At 55.1% G+C, this 21981-nt stretch overlaps 1 protein-coding gene across 3 annotated transcripts in view; it reads right to left on the bottom strand.

The window, feature by feature from the left end:
• The window catches only part of SEPTIN9 (septin 9), a 119138-nt gene that overhangs the window by 70182 nt on the left and 26975 nt on the right, over nucleotides 1-21981 (bottom strand). Inside the window, exon 1 of one of the 3 annotated variants that reach the window (XM_082775257.1) lies at nucleotides 12289-12876. The exons of the other annotated variants lie outside the window; for them this stretch is intronic. Within the exon in view, the coding sequence (XP_082631383.1) occupies nucleotides 12289-12310 (22 nt within the window). The 5' untranslated portion in view covers nucleotides 12311-12876. Of the gene's footprint in view, nucleotides 1-12288; nucleotides 12877-21981 lie in introns of those variants that run through there. 3 annotated transcript variants of the gene reach the window in all.

Here is a 21981-nt window from a genome sequence, read left to right as displayed (position 1 = left end):
TTACCCCTTGCCCTGTCACCATACTCCCTGACAGAGTCCCTCCCCAGCTGTCCTGTAGCCCCATTTAGGCACTGGAAGGCCACTCTAAGGTCTCCCTGGAGCCTTCCCTTCTCCAGGCTGAACAACATCAACCTTCTCAGCCTTTCTTTGTAGGAGAGATGCTCCAGCCCTCTGAGCATCCTCACAACCTCCTTTAGCCCCACTCCCACAGGTCCCTGTCCTTGTGCTGGGTGTCCCAGAGCTGCACTCAAGGCTCTGGGGGGGGTCCCATGAGAGCGGAGTAGAGGGGACAATCCCCTCCTACCTCCTCCGTGTCACACACTCGGTGACTTCTGGCATCACGAGCCCACGTTTCCAGAGGGACACCTCCAGCCAAGCACCAAACCACGTTTTGGGCACCCTGCCTACACACGCTCTGTTTTCAGCTCCCAGCACTTCTCCAGCAGCAGCAGGCACTGGGCCGAGCTGCAGCCACCGCCAGAGCTGAGCACCCACCTCCTCCCTCCCTCGGCGCTGCCCAAGGCTCTCCAGCAGCTCCGTGTCCTGCACGGGACAGTCGGCAAGCTGCGGATCGCACGTCCCAGCCCCATCCATAAAGCAGAGCTGTTTACATAACCCCAGGGAAACGCCGAGCGCAGCAGAATTGCCAGGGAAGACGCTTTCAGCTGCTGGAGTCGGCAGAGCTGTGAGCCCACATCAGCCGAGAGCCTGTCTTTAACTCTTAACATTAAAAGGACAACTTCCTATTCAGCAGAAAAAAGCAAAGTCCTCGCAACACAAGATCCTCCTGTTCACACCAGATGCAGCTGATGAGCAGGGTGTTAAATCCAGCGGGCCACTTCCAGCGCTTCCTGAGAGATCAGCTCCCCGCCGAGCAAATTCTGCGTCTCTGGTGGAAAACAGGAGGGCCTTTCTCTTCTGTTTTGTGTTTTTTTTTTTTTTTTCTTCTTTTTTTTTTTTTTTTTTCCAATGCTTTCTTTTCCAAGCCAGGAAAATGATTGAAAACCAGACCGGCTTTATTGTTTAAATCCATGCAGTACAAACGGAGAGGGTCACGAAGGGGACATATTTGATGGGTTAAGTGATGGACCAGACATGCTAACTCAAAAATTCTTCTATCCACACATGAGCTTCACGACAACGTAACAGATATTGGCAATCCTAGACAGTAATTTGCTTTTCCAAAGATGAGAAAAATACTTGCCCGTCCAAGAGGACGTGAAGAAGTATGTCAGGGAGCTGTGAGCTAAGACCCAAAGCAGCCAGAGGGAAAGGTGTGACGGTCACCGGGAGCTGAGGACACAAGGGATGTCCGCACGAGCACAGGGTTTCACAAGTACAACGAGTGCCTGTACTGCTTTACCTGTGATATTCCTATAGTCTGAAAATATAGTAATAAATCTTTCCAGTAGCAACATCTCATCTCTCTCTCTTTCTTTTTTTTTTTTTTTTTTTTTCCAACTAGACGAAGATGCTAAACCTTTATTTGTTAGGACACACAGCTTCACCAGTGCAGGGAGGCTTCCTGTGGGGGGATGGAATTTTGGATCGTGCTCTGCACAGAGGCAGGTTTGGATTAATTCCTGTCCCACTGATTAAAGCACCCCACTGCCAACTGCAGCAGAGGACTGTGGGCTCCGGGGAGATGTGGTGCCTCCAAGCCTCTCGCGTGATCCTCGCCCTTCTCACAAGTGTTGCCGCACTCTGTGTGTCCTGCAGACACTGCTGACTTGCACAGTTTAATGTAATTACTCTTACATTATTACAATATTACGCTATTACAAATGGAGAAGGAAGCGTGAGAGAGTTCCATTACTTCAAGAGCTTCTCCCAGGTGGCCAGAGGCAAGCGAGGGCACAGCCCTGCTGCTGCCGGTCCTGCTGAGCCCCCAGCTCCTCCCGCACACGGCTCCCAAAGTGACAGAGGCAGAGAAGCGACCTGAACTCCAACTCGAAACTAAGTCAACTCCTGCTCAAGTTCAGGCAAATTCTGCCCCCTAAAGCTATCCTTCGTTTACACTGCCGTGCCCTAAGGATTTTAAGCCAGAAGCAGCAAAATTTGACAGTAAAAGCTTACACTTCAGCTGCATTTGTATGTCAACAGCTAGCGCTTTTTATTTCATGGGAAAATCTGTCAGCCAGAACGTCCTGAGCACAGCCAAGGTGCCTTTGAACGGGACTTCTGACACAGGACCGGATTTCCCATTATTTGTGTTGTGCAACGTTCACCGCTTGCTGTTGTCAGGGCACAGAGGGGCTCGGGCCAGCAGCGGGGCACTAGCAGCCAGCTAGGGAAGGCTCAGCCTTGCACAAAAAGAGTTTGACAAGGAAAAGGAATAAATAACTTGCTTGGTTTGGATGTAGCAGTGCTGCACAAGGAGCCCTCTCAATGCAGAAAAGCAGGGCTGGGCTGTCTGGGCGCTGCTCAGGCTCCCAGAGGAGTCTAAGCTGGTAACCAGCAGCAGAACAAACCTCCCAAACCCCTGGCCCTGCCCACTGAGCCAGGAGCACTGCTTCTGGCAGAGCTCGGGGAGCTGTGCAGCCTGAGCTTTGCCAGCGGTTGAGCTGAGTCTGGGGCTGCGCTGGCCCCCAGGGAGGAAACGCCGCACGCAGCGAGGAGGGGGAGGAAGGCACCGAGCCAAAACCAGGGAGAGCTCAAAGACCCTGCTCCTGCAGAGCACTCCTGGTGCTCCTCTTTCTGCCTCTCACAGCTGTTTTTTTCCCAAACGCTCCATCTTCTCTTCCTGCAGGTCAGAGCGGGCTGCAGCGCTCCCAGCCGTGCAGTTCCCTCGCCCCCTTCCAGCCCCCACCACCAAAAACTCCCCACCGCCCGCCCTTGCGCATCCCCTTCCTCCGCCCCCCCGTGTCCCCTGCACATCTGGCTGTCAGCTCCTTGCCTTTGTACAGAGCAAGATTAGGTTTCCTCTCCAGCTGCAGGCGAAGGGCCCCGTTTCAGAGCTGCCTCCAGCACTGTCGGGGCTAGCGGGGAAGTTTCCCCTTCTCCAAAACATGGCCGCAGCCCCTCAGTGGGGACGTGGCCTGCTTTGTGCAGCAGTGGCACAGCCTCAGCAGCTGCCCCGGACCTGCACGTGGCTGCCAGCTCAGGGAGCAGCAATATAAATGAGCACAAGACACCAGAGGTGGGTCTTACCCCATTTTGGGGCTGACTGGGAGATAAAAGGCCGGTTTTGGCAACCCAGCTTCAGGACAGCCCCAGGTGCATGGGTGTCTCTCACCAATGCCGTGACCTACCTCTTGCTGTCTCATTTTGGAGAAAGGCTGGGAGCAGACATCCAAGCCAAGCACCCGAGCCATCCTGGGGCATTGCTGGAGATCCAGCCACACCGCCTACACTCTCAGAGCACAACCAGTGAGCAGCCCCAGTACAAAGCCTTGTGCTACCAGTAACACCAGTCCGATAGAAAAAAACTGATGGGTGAAGGGCAAAGCGATGGCAGAGCACAACCCGCACTCAGCAGGGCACTCCAGGGGTGTCCCGAGGGGTGAAGAGCCAGAAGAGAGGACCCCAGGAGCTGCTTTTCCCTACAGCACTCACCCCTTGCTGTGCAGGGGAGTGGAGAGGGAAGGGTTTCCTGGTCTGTGGCCAACACTGCTGCTCCTCTGGTGGAGGATATTGCCTTCCCCAGGGTGTGTTTCATTTGAGAGCACGAGACACACAATTAATTTCCACAGCTCACTTTCCCTCTCCACCCACTGGGAATTTTTAAAGTTTTCTGGAAAAAAAAAAAAAAACAAAAAAAAAAAACAAAAAAACCAACCTACCCTACACACAAGGAACTGCTCACCAACCACGGCACTTTCCAGGAGGGCCCCTTCCCCCGAGAGCAGGGGGTCAGCAAGCGCCTCTCAGGTAGCCAGAGCTGGGTCTGACCAGTTTTCCACTTGAAGTGTTAGAAATGTGAGAGGGGAATGAAATGGTAAATATTTCAGGTGCTGAAGAACCCCTGTTTCCCGGCCTAGCAGTTCTCTGCTTTGTCTCTACCTAAATAAAAAAATAAGCCGCTAAACTCTTAAACACAAGCCCTCCTTGTGAGCATTTCTACATGCCTCACTTGCTCCAAGTCCTACAGACCTCACAGAGGTGAGAGAAGCCACAGGCAAAAGAAAAGCAAGAGAGCAAAACCGCTAAACCCTTTATGGTCAGGGGACGACGACTCAGGGTGACAAATGGTGGGCAATGGCACGTCGTACCAGGACAACATCATCTTCCCCTAGCAGAGAGGGGGCAGCACTGACAGGCCAGCTGCAGGCAGCAGGGGAGGCTGAGCAGGTTTACGTCCCCTCCTGTCTGCCTGGTGAAGGCAGGAGAGCCGCACGGCTCTTGCTGATGAGCAGAGCAGAGCAGAGCCATGATCCCAAGTTTGGTGCTGCTCCAGATGGGAACAAGGCACTGGCCGGTGATTTTGTACCACTCAGCACCAAAGTCCCCCTGGAGGAAGCTCTGCCTGCACCTCCCCTGCCTGTGATGACCGACAGATGGACATCACAGCCCTGGAATAAATCCCCTACTCCTGCTCTTTGGCCCATGCTCCCCAGCACAGATGAAAGATGGGTCCGGTGAGATCCATTCACGTCTCCAGCCTGACGTGCAGCTACTCGCGAACCCCACAGCTCAGATCAGCAGCAGGAGTTGCCTCTACCCCATAGGGAGCCTCAGCCCTGCCCTGCACAGGGGTGCCAGCATCTCAAACAGGTCAAATTCCCAGCTTTATCACGACAAATCCCTCCCAGCTGCCTGGCAGGGCATCCTGAATTGCCTGTCTATGAAAAGCGGAAAGCATCTACCTCATTTTCCATATAGGAAGTTAGAGCACATGTGTTAAATGATTTACATAAGGATGCGGAGTAATTTAGTGGAGGAGCAGGAAAAGGACTCCAAAATTCCTGCTTCTAATTGCCACAAGATCACTCCCTCCTGGTACAGTTTAAATCCTGACTCACTGCTAAATAAAAGCTGTGCCAAAATCTGATCAGCTTAGGAGAGGGGAACCCAGATGCTTTCAGCAACGCGGTGAAAAAACACCCATCTATTTTTATCAAATAAAGTGCCTCCGTATACACACACAAAGGACTTCCCTCTGCTGCAATCCTCAACAATCATTTATCTTTTTTTCCAGAGGCGGAATGTAGTCCCGTGCCTACTTCTGGAAGCAAAATCCAAAGCAGACAGTGTGGGACGTTGCAGCAGCAGCAGGCGCAGCAGCAGCAGGCTCACGCCGCCCCCTCCCGGCCTGGGTGGCCACAGGCCCAGCTGCATGCCCCAGGCCACCACTGCCTTGCACCCATCGTCACCCACCCAAGCTGCACAACCCCAGCTCTCCCGGCCCCTCCGAGCAGGGAATGGGTCGCTGGGAACAAAGGAGCTGTGCCAGAGGAGATCCAAGGTGCAAGTGTCTGGGGAGGGGGACACCCACCCTTAGCCTGCTGGCAAGCAGTGACTGGTGCTGCTGGGATGCAGCTGCCGACGGGCTCGCTGGAAGCACTGAATGACCCATACTGGGGTCTCACAGTCCAGGGTCGGCAGCCACCTGAGCCCCTCAGAGGCACCCAGGTGGTTCAAGGAAGCCCACTGAGATGTTTCTGCGGGCACCCCTCCTGTATGCATGGTAAAAAGCAGCAGTGAGTTCCCGGAGAGCACTATTTATGGAGCGTAGCTTTGCAAAGACCGGCTGAAGCTGTTAAAATGGCCTCCCCTCTCCTTTACAGGCAGCGTAGTCAACGACGTGGGTCTCTGGGCAGGGAGCCTGATGCAGACACTTGGGGCAGCTCACCCCATTGCTGTACATGGTGTCAGGCCCTTGTTTCGGGGGGCACCCAGCAGTCAGCACCCAAAGGCTGACCAGTTTTGTGCAAATTGTCCCAGTAACATCAGGAACAGCCAATTGGCACAAAACTCTCCCACAAAGCAGATCACTCCATGGGCTGGCCAGCAAGGGGTGCTTCAGCAGCAGGTGCAGGTACAGAGCTGCACGTACATTCAGACCCTTCCCCTCATCTCACAGCCCAAAGCCCCAGCGAACACCTCAGACGCTGAGTGGGGGGAGCCCGTGGCTTGCTGGATTCCGCATAAACCAGGGGCACAGGGACAAAATCTGGGACACAGGCAGTGAGCACTGGGTGCTGGTACTGCCATGAAGCTCCACACACCACCGCTACCCTCACCAGCCCAAGGGAGCATAGAAATGGGTTCTCAGCACCAGGGCTAAGAACTCAAAACACGCAGCCCTGGAAAGAAAAAGCATCTGAAACTAATAAAAAAGCATGTCCTGCGCTCACTGAACTGCACTCATCGAAAGCGAAGGAGAGCATGTCACACGCAGCCGAGCCCACAGATCCCATGTGAGGAATCACGCTTATCACTCCCCAGATCAGCTTCCCTGGAACCCAGAGCTTGCTCCCAGAACTACTGCTTTAGTTTAGACGCTCTCTGGTAGGGATGTGATCACTAAACCAACACAGGCCTGTTTGTGTAGCGCCAACTTCTCATGGATACAGACCAGGCATAGCAAAAAAAAAAATAAAAAAAATTAATCCACTTTCAGGTTTATTGCGTGATTATTGCTTGTAAAACTAATGCATTTCATTCACCTGTAAAGTCATTCCCGTTCTCCCCCCAGCCACAAAACAGAGCTATTTGCCTCTGACGCTCTTAGCGTCAGCACCCCAAAGTCCTTTTGCCTGTCCCAGCGAAGCAGTGTGACACCCAAATGGCGGCCCCAGCCCCAGCAGGGCACCGAGGCCCTCCTGGGCCAGCCCGTGGCATCCAGGTGCCAGCCCAGATAAAATAAAGAGAGCAGGGACAGCCCAAAGTGCCACTGAGGGGGTGCCATGGCCTACTCAGTTGCCCTTTCTGTGCGGGTGTTCATGAAGGAAGCTGCACATGCAAACAGCCTCTGGTAAGAAGCAGGGGCAGAGCCTGGCTCCCAAGAAGCTCAGTGCAAAGGGGATGTTATTGAGGGAGCTGGGTTGAGCACATAGTAAAGGACAGGGTACCATCTCCCTCAGCTGTTCTCGGTGGGGTACCCACCAAGCACTAACAGCACGGCTGGAAGCTCCTTTGCCTGCAGAGAGCTTCAGCACAGACCCCCAAAGGCCAGATCCTGCCTCAAAAATCAAGGGGTAACAGGACCATAAATGCCATTTTCCAAGGAGCTACAGGAAATCTGAGGCAGAGCAAGAAATCTAGCCTGAATTTTCTCAGGCATCATACCGTGCAACAGGACTCGCTACCCATTAAACTTTCACTGCTGTGCATACGATGCTGGGGCCCCGCGCCCCACTGCAGTGCTCGCAGCCCAAGGCATCGCTGCTCTCTAACAAATTATTCTGTCCATTAGTTACAGCTGCACTACAGCATGGAGAAGCCAACAGGACAAAGATATTGTGATTCTGAGATCATTAAGGCAACAGAAGACATGTGTTGACCCAGACATACTTCCCTAACTACGTACTTGCTCCTACTCAGCATTATGGTATGCTGGACCTTGGAAGCGCCCTGACTTGCATGAGAAACGTCCTCCCTCACCCCAGCAGCATGGGAATCGCTCTGCTGGGAGGCTCCGAGTCATCCAGCGAAGCACGGAGCAGGAGGGCAGGCGGGAAGGGAGCTCCTGCCCCGGGCTTCACCAAGCTCAACAGAGCGGTGCTGAGAAGCGTTACCTCCGCTGTCAGGCCAGAGATGAGCTGTGCGCCACAGCGGGATTGTATTTAATGGAGATGAGCAGAAATTCCAGCAGATTTAAAAGCAGACATCAGGAAATGGATAATGCTTCATACCTTGACATGCCTCAGACAACTGCGGGAATGCATCCACCGGCCAGGCAAGAGCAGGCTGGGAGCAGCCGAGCACGCTGCAAACATAGCTGTCTGCAGAGGCAGCTCTGCAGCCCCAAGAAACCCAAACCCTTCCTGAGAGGAGGCCCAACGGGACCTATCTGGTTATTAACTGAGCCAAAACCCGCAGCCACCGCAGGCCACAGTGTGGCACCTAGGAAGTGGGTGAAGGCAGATGCTTGAACAAGAACACCGGCAAAAAAAAAAAGCTGCAGACTTTTTTGCAGTGCATGGCACTTCGGGGACAGGGCATTGCACGCCACAATAAACCATGGCTGTGGGCACCAGGTAGGAACAGGGGACAGTGAGGGGAGAACTAAGGACAGCCCAGTGGCTGACAGCAAAGGCAGGACAGGCAGGAAAGCATCCAGTGTGCTAGGGCTGGATGGAGGTGGTGGGGTCTAACAGAAGGTAGAAGCACCCACACTGCAAATGTCTGACCTGGTGTCCCACACCACAAGCCAGAGCAAAAAGAAACACATTTGGTAAAGGAGAGCCTACAGCTGTGTGAAGACCATGAAAAAGCAATATGTCACTGTCCTAGCTGCCATCTCCTAGGAACAACAGTGGTACCAAAAATCTTGAAGCAGAAAAGACAGAGTGATAAGAAGCAACCCCAACCCTGCTGCATGCTTTTTAAAGATTAACTTGGATAAAAAAAGTGACAAAAAGGCACATTCCCTCCTACCAACCCTTCACACCTCCAACACTCACACACAGTATCACTTCTCCCCTTCCCTAGCGCTCAGGGCAGGCACGTGGTGCTTCCCACGGGGCTCTGAGGGCCACCGAAGATGCTCGGTCTTGATGTACTCAGTGTGAGAGCTGCTGCCTGGGCAGCCTCCAAAAGCCCCGTGCTGCAAGCAGGGGCCGTCTTCTCACTGCTCTGATCATTGAGGTGCACAAATGACACATAAAACATGTTAAATTCTGTATGCATGCACACACACAAGCATATACCCACAGGTGGTGCTTTGTATAACTGAAAGATTACAAAAGGATCACCAGTGGGTTAATAAACAGTTCCCCGTTTGTCCTGGAGTCCAGTACATTGCTTACAAGCACCTCCAGCACTCCCAGCTGCCTGCTCCTGGGCCCTGCACCTCATACATGCCACTCATCGCATCCAGGTGTTATAATTACCTGCTAATCATTTAGTAACTTCTACACTGGGTTCTCAAAGTGTAATTTTAAAGGCAGCATTAATAATTTACCTGGGAGATCAGACTTCCTTTCCCACGGTGGCTGCACCGATCCCATCACTCCCTCATCACAGTAACCAGACCCCGGCCGCCTGGCATGCTGCTGACCCTTTCCTTTCAAGAAGAGGTAAAGGGCCCCGTGGCATTAACAATCAGGGCTTTGTAGAAAGATCTGGACTAATCAAACCAGCCGTCTGCTGAGGAAAGCCACCTCCAGCTGAGGAGCACCCCTGCTGCCACCAAAGCGCTCGGAAAGGCAGAGCGGGGCACAGATGTGAGCAGGGCCGCAGCCCCCAGCACAGCTGCCCAGCCCCAAACCACCAGAGCAGGATGCCTGGAAACCAATTTGATTTAGGCTTTTCATGCAGGATTAGCGTGTGGAAACGTGTGAGAGATGGTTTAACCGGATTAAAAGGAATCAGCAAGTTGTATGAGGGGGTGTTTCTTATACCTGCACCCAAAAGCACCACCGGAGCCCGGTGCCTCCTTACAGAGCCCGAGGAAGACATCGCTGCTTGGAGTGAGACACAGCCCCAGCATCACCCCGTGCATTCAGGGCCTTCACCCACAGCACCCATCATCATCATGGGATCTCAGACTGGGGACACTGCTCCGCTGCGAGGAAGCCTGGGCTCTGCTTGGGCGGCGCAGACCCCATGGGACGTGCTGAGCTCCAGCAGCTGTGGGAAAACAGCCCTCGAGGAGGAGAAGAGGCCCAATTCCCACCCGCTCCGAGGTGCCCTCACCCCGTCCGGCAGCGACACAGTCAGCTCTGGAGTCAGCTCTTCCCACCCACAGCAGAATATTAATTAAAAGCATGCTTAGGGCCAGAACAGTGACGAACGTGGCCCCCAGCGCTGCACAGATCTGCTTTCATCTGAGTCATGTTTCGGTTTAGTCACCGAGGCCAAAGCTCTGGCTCTCCCTGCCTGTGCTGGGAGCGCTGCCTGCCCGGCCACGGGGGGAGAGCCCAGCTGCCCGTGTTGTGGGCAGCGCCTTCTGAAGGAGACATAGAGCCAGCCGAGCTCCTCTTCTCCCCCGTGATATTGCCAGTTTTGTGCCTGAAGCCCCATTAGGGATGATTTTCCTACATCATTACATTCCCCATCCTGCCAGGCACAGCCTGCTCCTGCCTGAGCCAAGTGGAGCAGCCACACGTATGCCCCACGTCCAGCCCCCAGGCACGGCTCCTTGGGGTAAGGCACGGGGCATGCTCCCCATGCCCGGTTTGTGCGTTCTGACCCCAAAATGACGCAGCCCCAGCTCCACCACATCTGAACCACCCACAGCTGAGTCAATTCCAGCAAGGGCCAGTGAAACATGCACGCACTTGGACATTGGTAATTTGCAGATGCTGCTCATGCTCATGCCTTAGCATGAGTTCGTGCACCTCCGCACAACGGTGCTCCCCAGAGTCCTCCTGCCTGCAGCCCCAAAAGCAGAGCCAGCCCAGGCAGGGGGCTTCGTGCTCCTTGCAGCATTTTATGGGCTGGGAGAGACCCACCTGTGATGCTTTTCGGGAACAAAGAGCCTCAGATCACATCACCACAGCCAGAAATCTTAGAAGTTTGGACAAGACCTCCAAGATCATCCAGTCCAACATTCTCCCTACCATCCACTAAACCACATCCCTAAATCAGAGTTCCCTTTCATACCAGCAACTTTTTGCAACCCCCACCTCTGCACAGCAGGAAGGGACCCAGGGGTGCACAGAGAGTGCAACAGGAGCTGTGGAAGGCCAAACCACAAGGGGAACAAAGCCACCCTGCCACCTCCTTCTGTTCCCCCAAACCCTGCCTTGCAGAGGCCTGCACGTAGTGGCAGAGGGCTTCCCAGCCCAAGGCACTGCCTTGCCGAAACGCACGCCAGCCGCTGTGTTAGGAGCAGCTCTCAGGAATGCTTTGAAGTGGCTCAAACCAGAGCAGAAAGCACAAGCAAGAGAGATGGAGAGAGGGACGAGGAGGCATCAGCTGCGCTCTTCGAAGGCGGTGAGGAGCGGAGGATGCTCCTGCAGGTAAGTTCCCTTCCAAGGGGCTCTCAGCACATGCCCAGATGGGGCCCCACAGGTTTGTGTGGGGCCAGCCATGGCAGCAGCTTTCTCCGGCCACAGTTTCGCTCCACCCTGGCTTGAGCGTTTCCTCTCATCCCTGTGGTTTCCCTTCCAGTGCCGATGCCCAGCAGCCGCCTGGGAACGCCCAGGAGAGGCCTCGTGCCCGCGCCGGCTCAGCACAGAGGAGGGAGACCCACGGTGGCATCCCGTCGGCTGCAGCACACCGGGGATTTTACTGCTGGCCCCTGCCCCTCGCTGTCCCTCTTTGATCCTGACTGTCCTGCTCACACCCACCAAGCCTAAGCCTCACAGTGCCACTCGTGCTGCCCATCCCATCTCCCCGCTGCTCCCTCAGGATAAAGGGTCCCAGGAGCAGCCACCCTGCAACCGCAGCAGGAGCAGCTTGCAGAGACACCGCTCCCTGCCAGCTCAGCACACCTGGGAGCGGGTTTTGGAAGCACTCAGGCATGCACCATTAGCCGGGATTTGCAGGGAATCTGGAGACCAAGACAGAGTTATTCCTTCCTCCTCGCAGCGCCCTCCGCCCGTCCCCAGCCACCCCAAACACCCCGTGCTCGGCCAGCGAGGGGAGCGAAGCACGAGCCGGCAGCGCTGCAGGGCGAGCAGCAGCGGTGCGGGACACGCAGGCACCCGCGGGGCCGCATCCTGCAGCTCCCCATCCTGCAGCTCCCCCCCAGCGAGGCAGCGGGCACCGGAGGGTGAGAGACAGACAGAGAAAGCTCAACCCCAACGCACAGCCACACAAAGCCAGGAGCCAACCTTCAGAGCAGAAATGCGTCTCCATGCCAAGAGCTCGGCTCTTTTCCTCCCTCTTCCCGACTCGCAGCGCCGAGCTAACAGGCTCAGCATTCATCCCCCCGCGCCGGGCGGCACATGGGAACGGAGGGGGGGAGAGGGAGGCTCAAATGAAATCCAGACCTAGAGAGCAGTTTCTTTTTTCCCCCGCTCCCCCCCGGTTTCTGCTGGAACCACCTTCTGTCTAGAGGGCTCAGGAGGATGGAAAAAAAAATGCAAAAAGGAAACGTTGCAGAAAATAAATAAATTAAAGAAACTGCTGAAACCGAGCCGGAGCGTGGCTGCTTCTCTTCTTAAAGTGCAGAAGCTACTGGAAAGGTAGGGAGGCTGAGGCAGAACAGAACATATTAAAAGATCGATAGCCTACCTGAAATCCGGTCCTTCTCCATTACTACGGGATATATTTAGCATCCGCGTGTCACGGCCGTCCCTTTTTTCGGTGGCGTCCCCTTCTTTCACCCACTCTCCCTCCCTCCTTGCCTTGCCTCCTCCTCCTCCAAAAAAAGCTCTTTGTCTGGTCTAATTTCTTCAATCTGTTGCAATCATGAATGCATCCAAATTACCACATTTCCATGTGCTGATCATATGTTTGTGCTCCAAACTGAAGTAGCTTTGTCTCTTTGAAATGAAAAGAAAGAGTAAGAGAGGAAGAGAAAGGAGGAAGAAAAAGGAAAAAGGGGGTGCATGACCCGAAAATCCTGTAACTCCCTGAAATACTCCACCAGGCGCAGGAAAACTGGAAATCCCAAGTCCTCTGTAAAACAGTCTTAAAGCTACAGCTTGCGAGAGTCCAGGGGAATGCTCCGGTCTCCACTGCTCTCTGTTAACATCCACCAGGAGATGCTTAAGGAACTTGGCTCCTCGCAAGAACAGAGCGAACAACTCATCCAGCTTCTCAAATCTCTCCCCGCTTCCCCAGTCCTATTTTGCTGCTATTTCCTCTATCCCCTCCTCCTTCCTTGGCGAGAGCATTTGAAAAGAGCAAAGATCCTGCGCGTTCCCCCACCCTGCCAGGTCTGAAGTTTCGATTCATGCATAAACTATTCGGCTGATGAAGGCTGACTTCACTCCCGGCGCAGCAACACGGGGCTGCCGCTCCCGGGCAGGACCCGAGCCCCGCGCACGTTCACGCTCCCCCTGCGCCCCTCCGGAGAGCTTCAACGCCTGGTCCTGGCGAGGAGTCCCCGCTCCGCCTTGGCAGTCCCCTCGGCGACGCCGCGATAAGGGGAGGATTACTGCAGCCAGCCTCAGAGCAATAACCAAAGCCCTCGGCCTTCCTCCTCGCTCCCAAGGTGGAGCGCAGGGGGGCTTTGGAGGCGCCCGTCCCTTCCCGAGGGGCGCGGGGCACGCAGCGAGCAGCGGCCGGCTCCTCGCCTCCCCGGCGGGCTGCAGGGATGGATGCGCGGCCGCAGCGATGGGCTGGCCTTCACGGAAACTTCCACTTGGCTGGCGGCCAGGGCAGGGCAGGCAGGCAGCGGGGACGCGGCCGTAACACCTCCAGGACACGGCGCCTGCCCTCTGCCCAGATCCCACACACAGTCCCCCCGTGAGCGCTGCCGTCGGGCACAGAGCGGGGGGATGCTGCCCTACTAACATTGGGGTCACCACAACGGCTCTGCGCCCCCAAAGCTGCTGGCTCAGGGGCAGGGACACTGCAGGAACGCCTGGCACAGACCTGCTGTAGGATATGGGTAAGGCTGAGCAGCGATGCTGGCTGCCAGCGGCCACCCCCCGTGCCACCCACCACCGATTCCTATTGATGCTCTGCAGCCTGAGTCACCCGGCCAGCTGCGAGGGCACAGCCTCCGTCCCCGGGCTGGAGAACAAGCCAGCTGCGGGCCCGCAGCCCACAGCGCTGCCAGGACCTTGGCTTTCACAGCCTGAACCCCTCTCGCGTTTCTTTTCAGGGGCAACACGAAAAATCCCGGTAAACTCGCGTGTTTCCCCAGACAGCTGCTGACGGAGCATCACTGTCATCAAACAGAGGGAGGAACAAAGCGAATGCCACACGGGAGCAGACACACATTGGGGTCCCAACAGACAGGGGGAGGCAGCTCTCGAGCACACCAGTCCCCAGCAAAGTTCCTAATCCCCAGGGCTGGGCTTATTCTGTGCACAGGGAGCATCAGATTCCTGCCCAAATTCCTGTTTGTTCTCCATTTGCTGTGAAAGCTTTGCGTGCTCCTGCTGCCAGCGCCTAAGGCAGCAGAGAGGGGACAATAAGCGATGCTTTCCCATGCACAGCCCAAACCCTGCTTCCTGCCCGAGACCGCGAAGGTGCTGAACACAAAGTGAGAGCCCAGGGGAGCTGCATGGCCCCGCAAGCACAAGCCGCAGCCCACGGCACCACTGAGCAGCCTTTATCGTGGGGCTCCTTACACCATAGGCAGGCCTGCGCTGGAGAGGAAGGGAAAAAACTCAGGGGAAGTATCAAGAAAGGAAGAAGGTGAATGGAAAGGAAGGAGAGACGGGGCAGCACGCATGTTTCAGCCTGCTGATTTTAACCCATCGGGACCCAGGTGATTAGCCGTGACGAAGCAAAGGCATTATTTCTCGCAGGGTAAATCAGCGTGAGGCACCCAGTGAAGCGGATCCAAATGATGATTAAAGCTAGCGAGCTTTAATTTCACGAAACCTCAAGGTTGATGCTCTCATTCAGACTCAAGTCCTCGAGTAAATTTTGAAGGATTCTCTTTAAAGGCACAGCCAGGCGCCTCCCCTTGTAGCAGCGCCCACCAGGCTGCCCTGCCACCGCTGCAGGTGGCACCGAGGTGCCCGTGGCTGTTGAGGAGTGAATGGGTTTTGGTGCACTGTATGAGCCTATATAGAGAACGATAAAATACACTGCATTTCCTAGAACCACCTTTAGAAGGGCAGGGGGAAGCCAGGCACACGTCTAAGGTTTGGGAAGGGGCAGAGGAGGCTCTTCCCAGTCTGGGGCTGCTTCTCAGGGAAGAGGCAGAACCAGCAGCAGAGGAACAGCTTTTAAGACAAGCCACCGTCTGCTGCAAAGACAAAAAAACAACTCCATTTGCAGAGAAAGCTAGGAAGGAAACTGCAGGAAGGTAAAGCAAACCCCGCTAGCAGCTCAGCTCACATTTTATCGCTCTCACACCTTTCCAATGCTGGCCCAGCAACGCCCCAGCCCTTTGCTTAGCAATGAACTGTTTGTGGTGAACTGTTTGAGCATGCAGAGAAGCTGCTGGGACAACAGCAAAAGCTCAGCCCCGAGCATGGCCATGGAGTCCCAGGCCCAAAGGTGAGGATGCTGGCAGGGAAGTTGGGACTCTCAGCACTGACAGCAGCTGCAGCAGCAGCTACCGCGGCGTAGACCCCTGCAAATACTCCAGCAGATACTATGTGCAGTGCCCCTGCCTCCCCAGGTTCGTGCCAGGATTATATTCCTGTAGCATTTCACCAAGCAGAAGCACTATTTTATTTTCCACCCGGCTCCCTCACATAGCCCCAGAGCTGGAGCCTGCAGCTTCAGGCAGCCAGGCATCACCTGGTAACCCCAGCCCTGGTGCTGGGGGAGCTGGAAAGGACGCACGCTGCAAGTCAGCGCAGGGATCGCAGCCTCCGAGCGCGCTGACACAGGTGCCAGAAAGCAGCCAGAGCCGCCAAAGACCTGGAGGGCCTGGGGAGGCCGGGGAAAACGGGGATTCAAGGGGTTCTTTCTCCAGCTCAGCTGTCTGCAAGGCTAGTGAGATGGGAGGGAGAGCAGAGGGGGAGGACAGCGGGGCTGCGTGGAGCACACCTAAATCAAATTATATTCGGCGAAGCATTTTCACAGGAGACAACACAGGGCTGAACTCAAACAGTGCAATCAAGAGTTGCTCCATTACACTCCCTCCATGCCATTTATCCCCAGGCTGAATCTCGCCAGAGGATGACAGTGGCTGAGCCTCCACTGCTTGCTCCAGGAACCTTTCATTTACAGTTATGAGCCCCAGGGATAGAGAAGAAAGGAAACGCTGGCTAAAATTCTCTTCTTCATTTGAAGAGAGAGAACCAAGGAGATGCCCCTCTTTCCAAGGGAAGTACTTAGCCTCCGAGTGCTGCTGCCCTGCTTTTTGCCAGGGATTTTTCCTCTCCCTCCCCTCTCCTTCCCCCTCTCCCATCCGGCAGACGCGGAGCTGCCCAGCCCCGGAGCGCGGGGCTCTCACTCCACATTTGCTGCCAAGCGCAGTTCTGCCCCTCCCTGATTATTTTTATGAAAAATCACATTTGTTCAACCCAGGGAAACACAGAGCCTCTCGGGTTATTACTTTTCCCAAGCCAAAGAGCATGTCCAGGACACAATCCAAAGCGTGCCTGACGGTCAGAGCAGGGGATTGCTGAAGTGGTGGCAGCAGCACAGCACATCCCCTCCTGCCCCGAGCCCCTGCACACACATCTCCCCCATCCCATCCCATCCGTGCCGGGAGCAGTGTGTCTTTAAGAAGAGCCCCTCTTCGGGCTCTCCTCTCTGCTGGCTCCCAACCTCTCTCCTCTGCCTGCAAGCCTCAAACTGCCGGAAATCCCTAGCATATCCTCCCCGGGCTTTCTGCTCGCGCTTTAACACTCATGTGCTGAAGTATTAATAGCAGCTGGCAGCGCTGAACGAAAGGCAAGGCAGGAGGAACCGGGCTCGCACCCTCCCAGATAAACCTTAACTCTTCCAGGGCCCTCCATGGCCACTCTCCAGCCCAGACCCTCTCCAGCCTGGCCCTGGAGCCCTCTCCCCAGCCACCCTGCCTCAGCTCAGTGCTCAGGGACCCCACAAAAGCAGGGGGCTCCTGCAGGGCTGCGGTGATTCCCCCTGGCAGAAGGACCCACTAAGGAGCGAACGAAGCCTTTAAGAGAGTGTAAGAGGGTCTCTGAAGCAGGCAGAGTAAAATAAATTAAGACAGACTGCACCAAGAGCTGCACGCACCTTCAGGAGCTGCCTTTCTTATTTTCTGGGCTTACTTCAGCAGGCAGTGCCCAGCCTGTGCTGCACCCCGCTCCCCTCCAGCATCCTCCAAGCAGCTCGCCCAGGGGACTTGCACACCATAACCTGCTTTGGATCAGAGAGTCAGTTACAAAAAAATGAAGCCAAGGAGCCTTGGACCTCATGTGTTGCTTTCACGGCTACCAAATTTTGGCAGGGAGACCTCACGCTTTGCAGCTCGGCCTCAAACACCCAGCTGCGGAGCTGCCCAGCAGACACAGCCCTCTCATTGCGGAGACGGGCAGGAAAGGCTGCGCTCCCATCCTTTTTGCAGTCCTGGGCACAAGATAAATATAGCTGGGAGTAAATCGGTGCTCCCTGCCCAAGGTGCAATTAGGGGTTTTGGTAAAGGCCAGACACCGCCGGCCGCGCCGGCTCAGAGCATGCCTGTGGTGTGCAGCCGGGGCTCAGGACCTCGCCGCCATGCCCAAAGGCCGCCAGGCTTTGAGGGGAAGAGGGAAAGCTGAGCAGCTCTGCCAACGTGCCCAAGAGCAATTTGCAAACTGACGCTTCAGCAACAAAAGGGACGGGGAAAACAAACGCCATGGGGAGACGCACGTAGCCGACGGAGAGAAATGTGACCGCATGCAGCTACTTAGGTAACAGCAACGCGGGAGTTAGCACACCCAAAGCAGGTCCAGGCACACCAGGGTGCTCCTTCCTCCTATGAGCAGGGGTGCCCTGCTCCACACCCCACACTTGGGCTGGAAGCAGCACCTTTGGCTCCCTCCAGCCCCAAGAAGGATCCTCGCTGCCTCCATCAGCTCCCCACACGGGCTCAGGGTGGCACCTCGGGTCAGCAACGTCCCAGGGCAGCCGTGCCCCTCGCAGGATCCATGCTGGAGCTGGCAGAGGTGACAGCAAACTTACTGCTCTGCGTCCTGCTCTAGAGGCTGTTATTCCTCCATCCTTCACAACAGGATGAGACAAATGAAGTGAATCAGATAAAACCATATTTCTGTGTTGTTTCTCTGCCCCCCCAGCTCCTCCCTGCCACAGCTGATGTGAGCATCTCCTGAAAGGGCCCTGGGAGCTCTCTCCAGGGAGGCCTGGGCCAGGGGCCATCAGAAACCTCCCCAGGGCCAGCCTAGGAGCAGGTGCTCGCTGCACTTCTGCCTCTCCTGTCCTCGGGGCAGCGCTACGGGGCTTGTCAGCACTCAGCAACAGCTACAGTGAGGAAGACAAATATCCTAAAACACAGCCAGCAGCTGAAGCTGTTTTTTGTCCCCCAAACACTACAGAGCAACAACTCTGCAGTCATTCCTCACCTGCTGATTTATATCGTTACCACCTCCCTTGTCCTCCCACCAGAGCCCCCGGTGCCAGGTGCTGCAGGATGAAAGCCAAGCAATCTGCCTGCTCACCTGTCCAGCGGCCTTTTGGGACTAACTCAGCCCATCACAGCACACCAAGCTGGAGATGATTCACAGATATTGTAAAGGAACAGAACGACAAGCCAGTGCTCAGCACATCTCCTCTACAGCAAATAGGCCCAGGGCACCTATCACTACTCCTTAATTTCTTAGCTTGCACACAAGCCTTGGTCCATCATTCACTGTAACTAATGCACATCTCCACTCAAAGCACGTGGCATCCCCACAGGACCATCCCAGGCAGCTCTGAGTCCACGTGTCTGCGTTATGCAAGCACAGTGCTTGTGTCCGTGCAGGAAACCCAGCACCTGAACCAGGAGCAGCCTTTTCTTTTTAACTTCTCGCTGCCTGGAGCTGCCCTACTGCAGAAGGGACTCTAAAATGACCAGGCTTCACCTTTTGCTGCTTTGCCTCTGGATGAGGATGACCGAGAGGACACGTGTCAAATGAGGGCTTGTCACTCGGGAGCCCGAGGAGAGCAAGTGGTGCATGTGCACGGGGACACTCTTTGGCACGGAGACCCGCGCAGCTGGTGTGACCAGTGTGGTGCTTGAAACAAAGGGGAATAGAGACTGCCCAAAGAAATCTGCATGACCTCATCTAGGGACACATCCAAAGCAACCAGGCCGCAACCACGAGCCTCAAGTTAACCCTTCTGCAGCTCTGCCAGGGAGAAAGGCACAGGCTAGGAGAAGGCAGCAGCACCAGGACGCCGTGCGTGCCCGCAACTCCCGGCTGCAGCACCAGTGCTGCGCTCCCAGCCTGGACCCTGATGGGCCGAGGGGAAACTAAAGCGGGATTCAGTAAAGGTTAGGACTGTCTGAAGGTCTGGACAAAGGTTTACAGGAGGGGCTGCCACACTCAACTCGCTCAGATGCTATGATTATACGCAGACGGCTGTGCTGTGTAGTGGGGGTGCCCACGTGTGAGCTCCAGGAGGTACCTGACAGTCCTGGCAGTATTTCCCTGGGGAAAAAAATCAAAAGACCTAATGGCTTTTATAGCACTCTGAATTAGCTTATGTAACTACATACATTTGTCTGTTGAGCCCCTAGCTTTGGAGATTTCTTTTATTTCCACTATTCTGGTTCACCTGCAGCCTAACATAACCCCCTTCTAAAGCTGCTCTCTTGCAGACTCCAAGCGTAAAGAGAGGAGAAAGCCTCAGGCCATGGGACTGAACCGAGAGATGGAAACAGCAAGAGCTATTGCTGTGATTACCTTCAACTCACTGCATGATTGGGTACATCACTGCAACATCTGGCTTCAGCAGGGTTCACCAGTTTGGGATGCTCCAATTCAAGCTGTGCCCACAGCCGTGCACCCACCCCCAGGACACACAGCTTCCCATTTCAGTGCCATGGGGAAGGATCCCCAGATCTATGGGCAAACAGCACTGCCACCACCCCCAGGACAAGGCACAGGCTCACACCATGACCAGAAACTTTTCTCTCGTGTCCCGCAGCCCCAGCCCCTGCTTGCCCACCCACTGGGGCTGCTGTCTACCACTGACAACCTAAAGTATAGACAAGGAGCCCGAACTGACCCAAAAAACACACGGCCTGGCACAGGACTGCCTCCAGGCTTTATACCCAGCAGAAATATTTAAACACCATGAGACAAACCGCTCTGATGAAGGCTTTCATGACATCAGCGAGTGCCCCTTTATAATGCAACCCAGATAGCTGGCCTGGAGCTTTACGCCTCCCTAAAATTATGCCCTGTGCTTCCAAAAAGTGCCGAGACAAGCTGTGGTTGATCCCTGGCCAACTGCTGAGGATGCAGAAGTGGGGCCGCTCGCGCCCCATGCCCCTGGCTGGGAGCGCTGTGCCTGCCCCGCTGCAGCTGGCCCTGGCAGCCTGCCCCTGCCCCGCTCGGCTCCGGGCGGCCAAGCAACGAGAGAAAAGCTGGCGCAGGGAAGAGCAGAGGCACCTGTTCCCCTGCTGGCCCTGTGGGGTTTCTCACCAACAAAGCACCTGACCCTAACACAGCAGCAGTGTGGCAGCAGCTCTGCCGTAGCACAAGGGGAAGGCATCCTCCTCCTGCCCCAAGCTGCCTTTACCTTCGCAAAGACACGCTGTTTTAGCTAAATCAGTAAATTCTAGCTTTTTTTTTTTTTCTTTTTTTGGACCCTCCTGCGTTGCCCCTGCAAGAGGAGTTCCTTCCTCTTCGCAAAGCCCAACCTGTAAGTCTGGAAGCAAATCAAAGTCCGGAGCGCAGCTGCCTGCCCACAAGGAACACGATGCCGATTTCTTCCACTCCAACTGCTCTGGGGTTGTTTTCTGGCCTGCTCGGGAACGCAGCCCTGCTCTGGATGGCAAATGTCAGCAAATATTTCTCTCCTTCAGATTCGTCAGGTACGGTTGTAGGAAAATGAGGTGGGAGTAACTTCCCTAACACACCGCTCTTAGCCTTGCAAAAATATTACCCTAAGCTACCAAAAATCAGGTGACGGTGGCATTTTAGGGGCCAAAATCCCAAACCACAGCAGAGCCTTTTAGGAAAGGCTTCCCACTCCTCTCGCTGCCTGTTTCCAGTCGTGCATTGAATGGAGCCTCCAAACCACTCACAAAATATTCCCAAGGGCAGGGTTTGTGCGCCTTAACCGAGGGGTGGTGGTGCCAAACCCCAAATTCCCCTGCCCTGGATCTCATGCTGAGGCCCCTCCAGCCCCACTGCTGCCAGGGGGAGCCGGGAACCCATGGCCAGCATCACCCCAGCCCACGGCAGATCTGTAGGGCAGAAGGACCAGCAACCACAGCATCTCTTCACATAGCGGCCCGAGCCCCCTCTACAAGCTTGAGGCACTCGAACACTGCCTTATCCTGGCATCTCCTCCCCAGCACAGCTCTCAAGAGGCTGACTCCACTTTTGCAGTGAAAGAAAAAAACTGAGACAAAGCACAGGATTCCCATACTCCTGAATATAACTACCTAAAGAAGTTACATTCCCCTATAATCCTATGAGGACATGGGTTTCTCCAAGAAGCTTACACCTCCCAACCTCCAATAGGTGCTCTGGATGGTTTCTGAGTTTCTGACAGCCCCCAGCTCTCTCCATGGCCCCACAAGAAGCCCAGATGGGTCCCAGCGCAGCAGCTTTCCCAGGACTACCCAGCAGACCCACACCAAACAAAAGCTGAAGCTCTCGAGTCCCAGAATTGCAGCTCTCTGAGCTACGCTGGATGCCACTGCCACACGACTGCTGTCAAAGGGACAGGAAAAACCATGAGGAGTCGCATAATAGGGTTCCCAGAAGAAGTCAAGGCCAGATCCAGTGTCCTAATGTCACTGCATGTCCCAGGGCTAAACGTGGTCTGCGGATGACTGTGGAGCTATCTAGAGCCCGAGAGTCAGTGGCTGTGGAAATGCATGTCATCCCTTTCTTTGTTTAGGGTGGCAAGGAGCCCAAAACAACCCCCCCTCCTTCTGTGATGCTTCATTTACAGCCACTGCTCAGTCATCCCAGTCCCAATTTATCTTTCACAAGAATAAAAACTTCTGGGTGCAGGGCCAGATGTGCAGAGGAGAACATTTGGATCCGAAACAAGGGGAAATTGAGCTGCAGTTATACGGAGCCATAAATATTTACTGCAGCGTAAACCGGAGCACTGAGTTGCTCATTTGATTTTAACTTGAAAAAAAAATACATTAAAATTTAAAAGGTCTCTCACCAGAAAAGTGGAAAAGTATATAATTAGAGCCTAAAGAAAACA

The sequence above is a fragment of the Aythya marila genome (genome assembly GCF_965140915.1).
Source record: "Aythya marila genome assembly, chromosome: 18".
Classification (NCBI taxonomy): domain Eukaryota; kingdom Metazoa; phylum Chordata; class Aves; order Anseriformes; family Anatidae; genus Aythya; species Aythya marila.
Note: the sequence above shows the minus strand (reverse complement) of the source record. Positions and strands in the feature narration are given on the sequence as shown.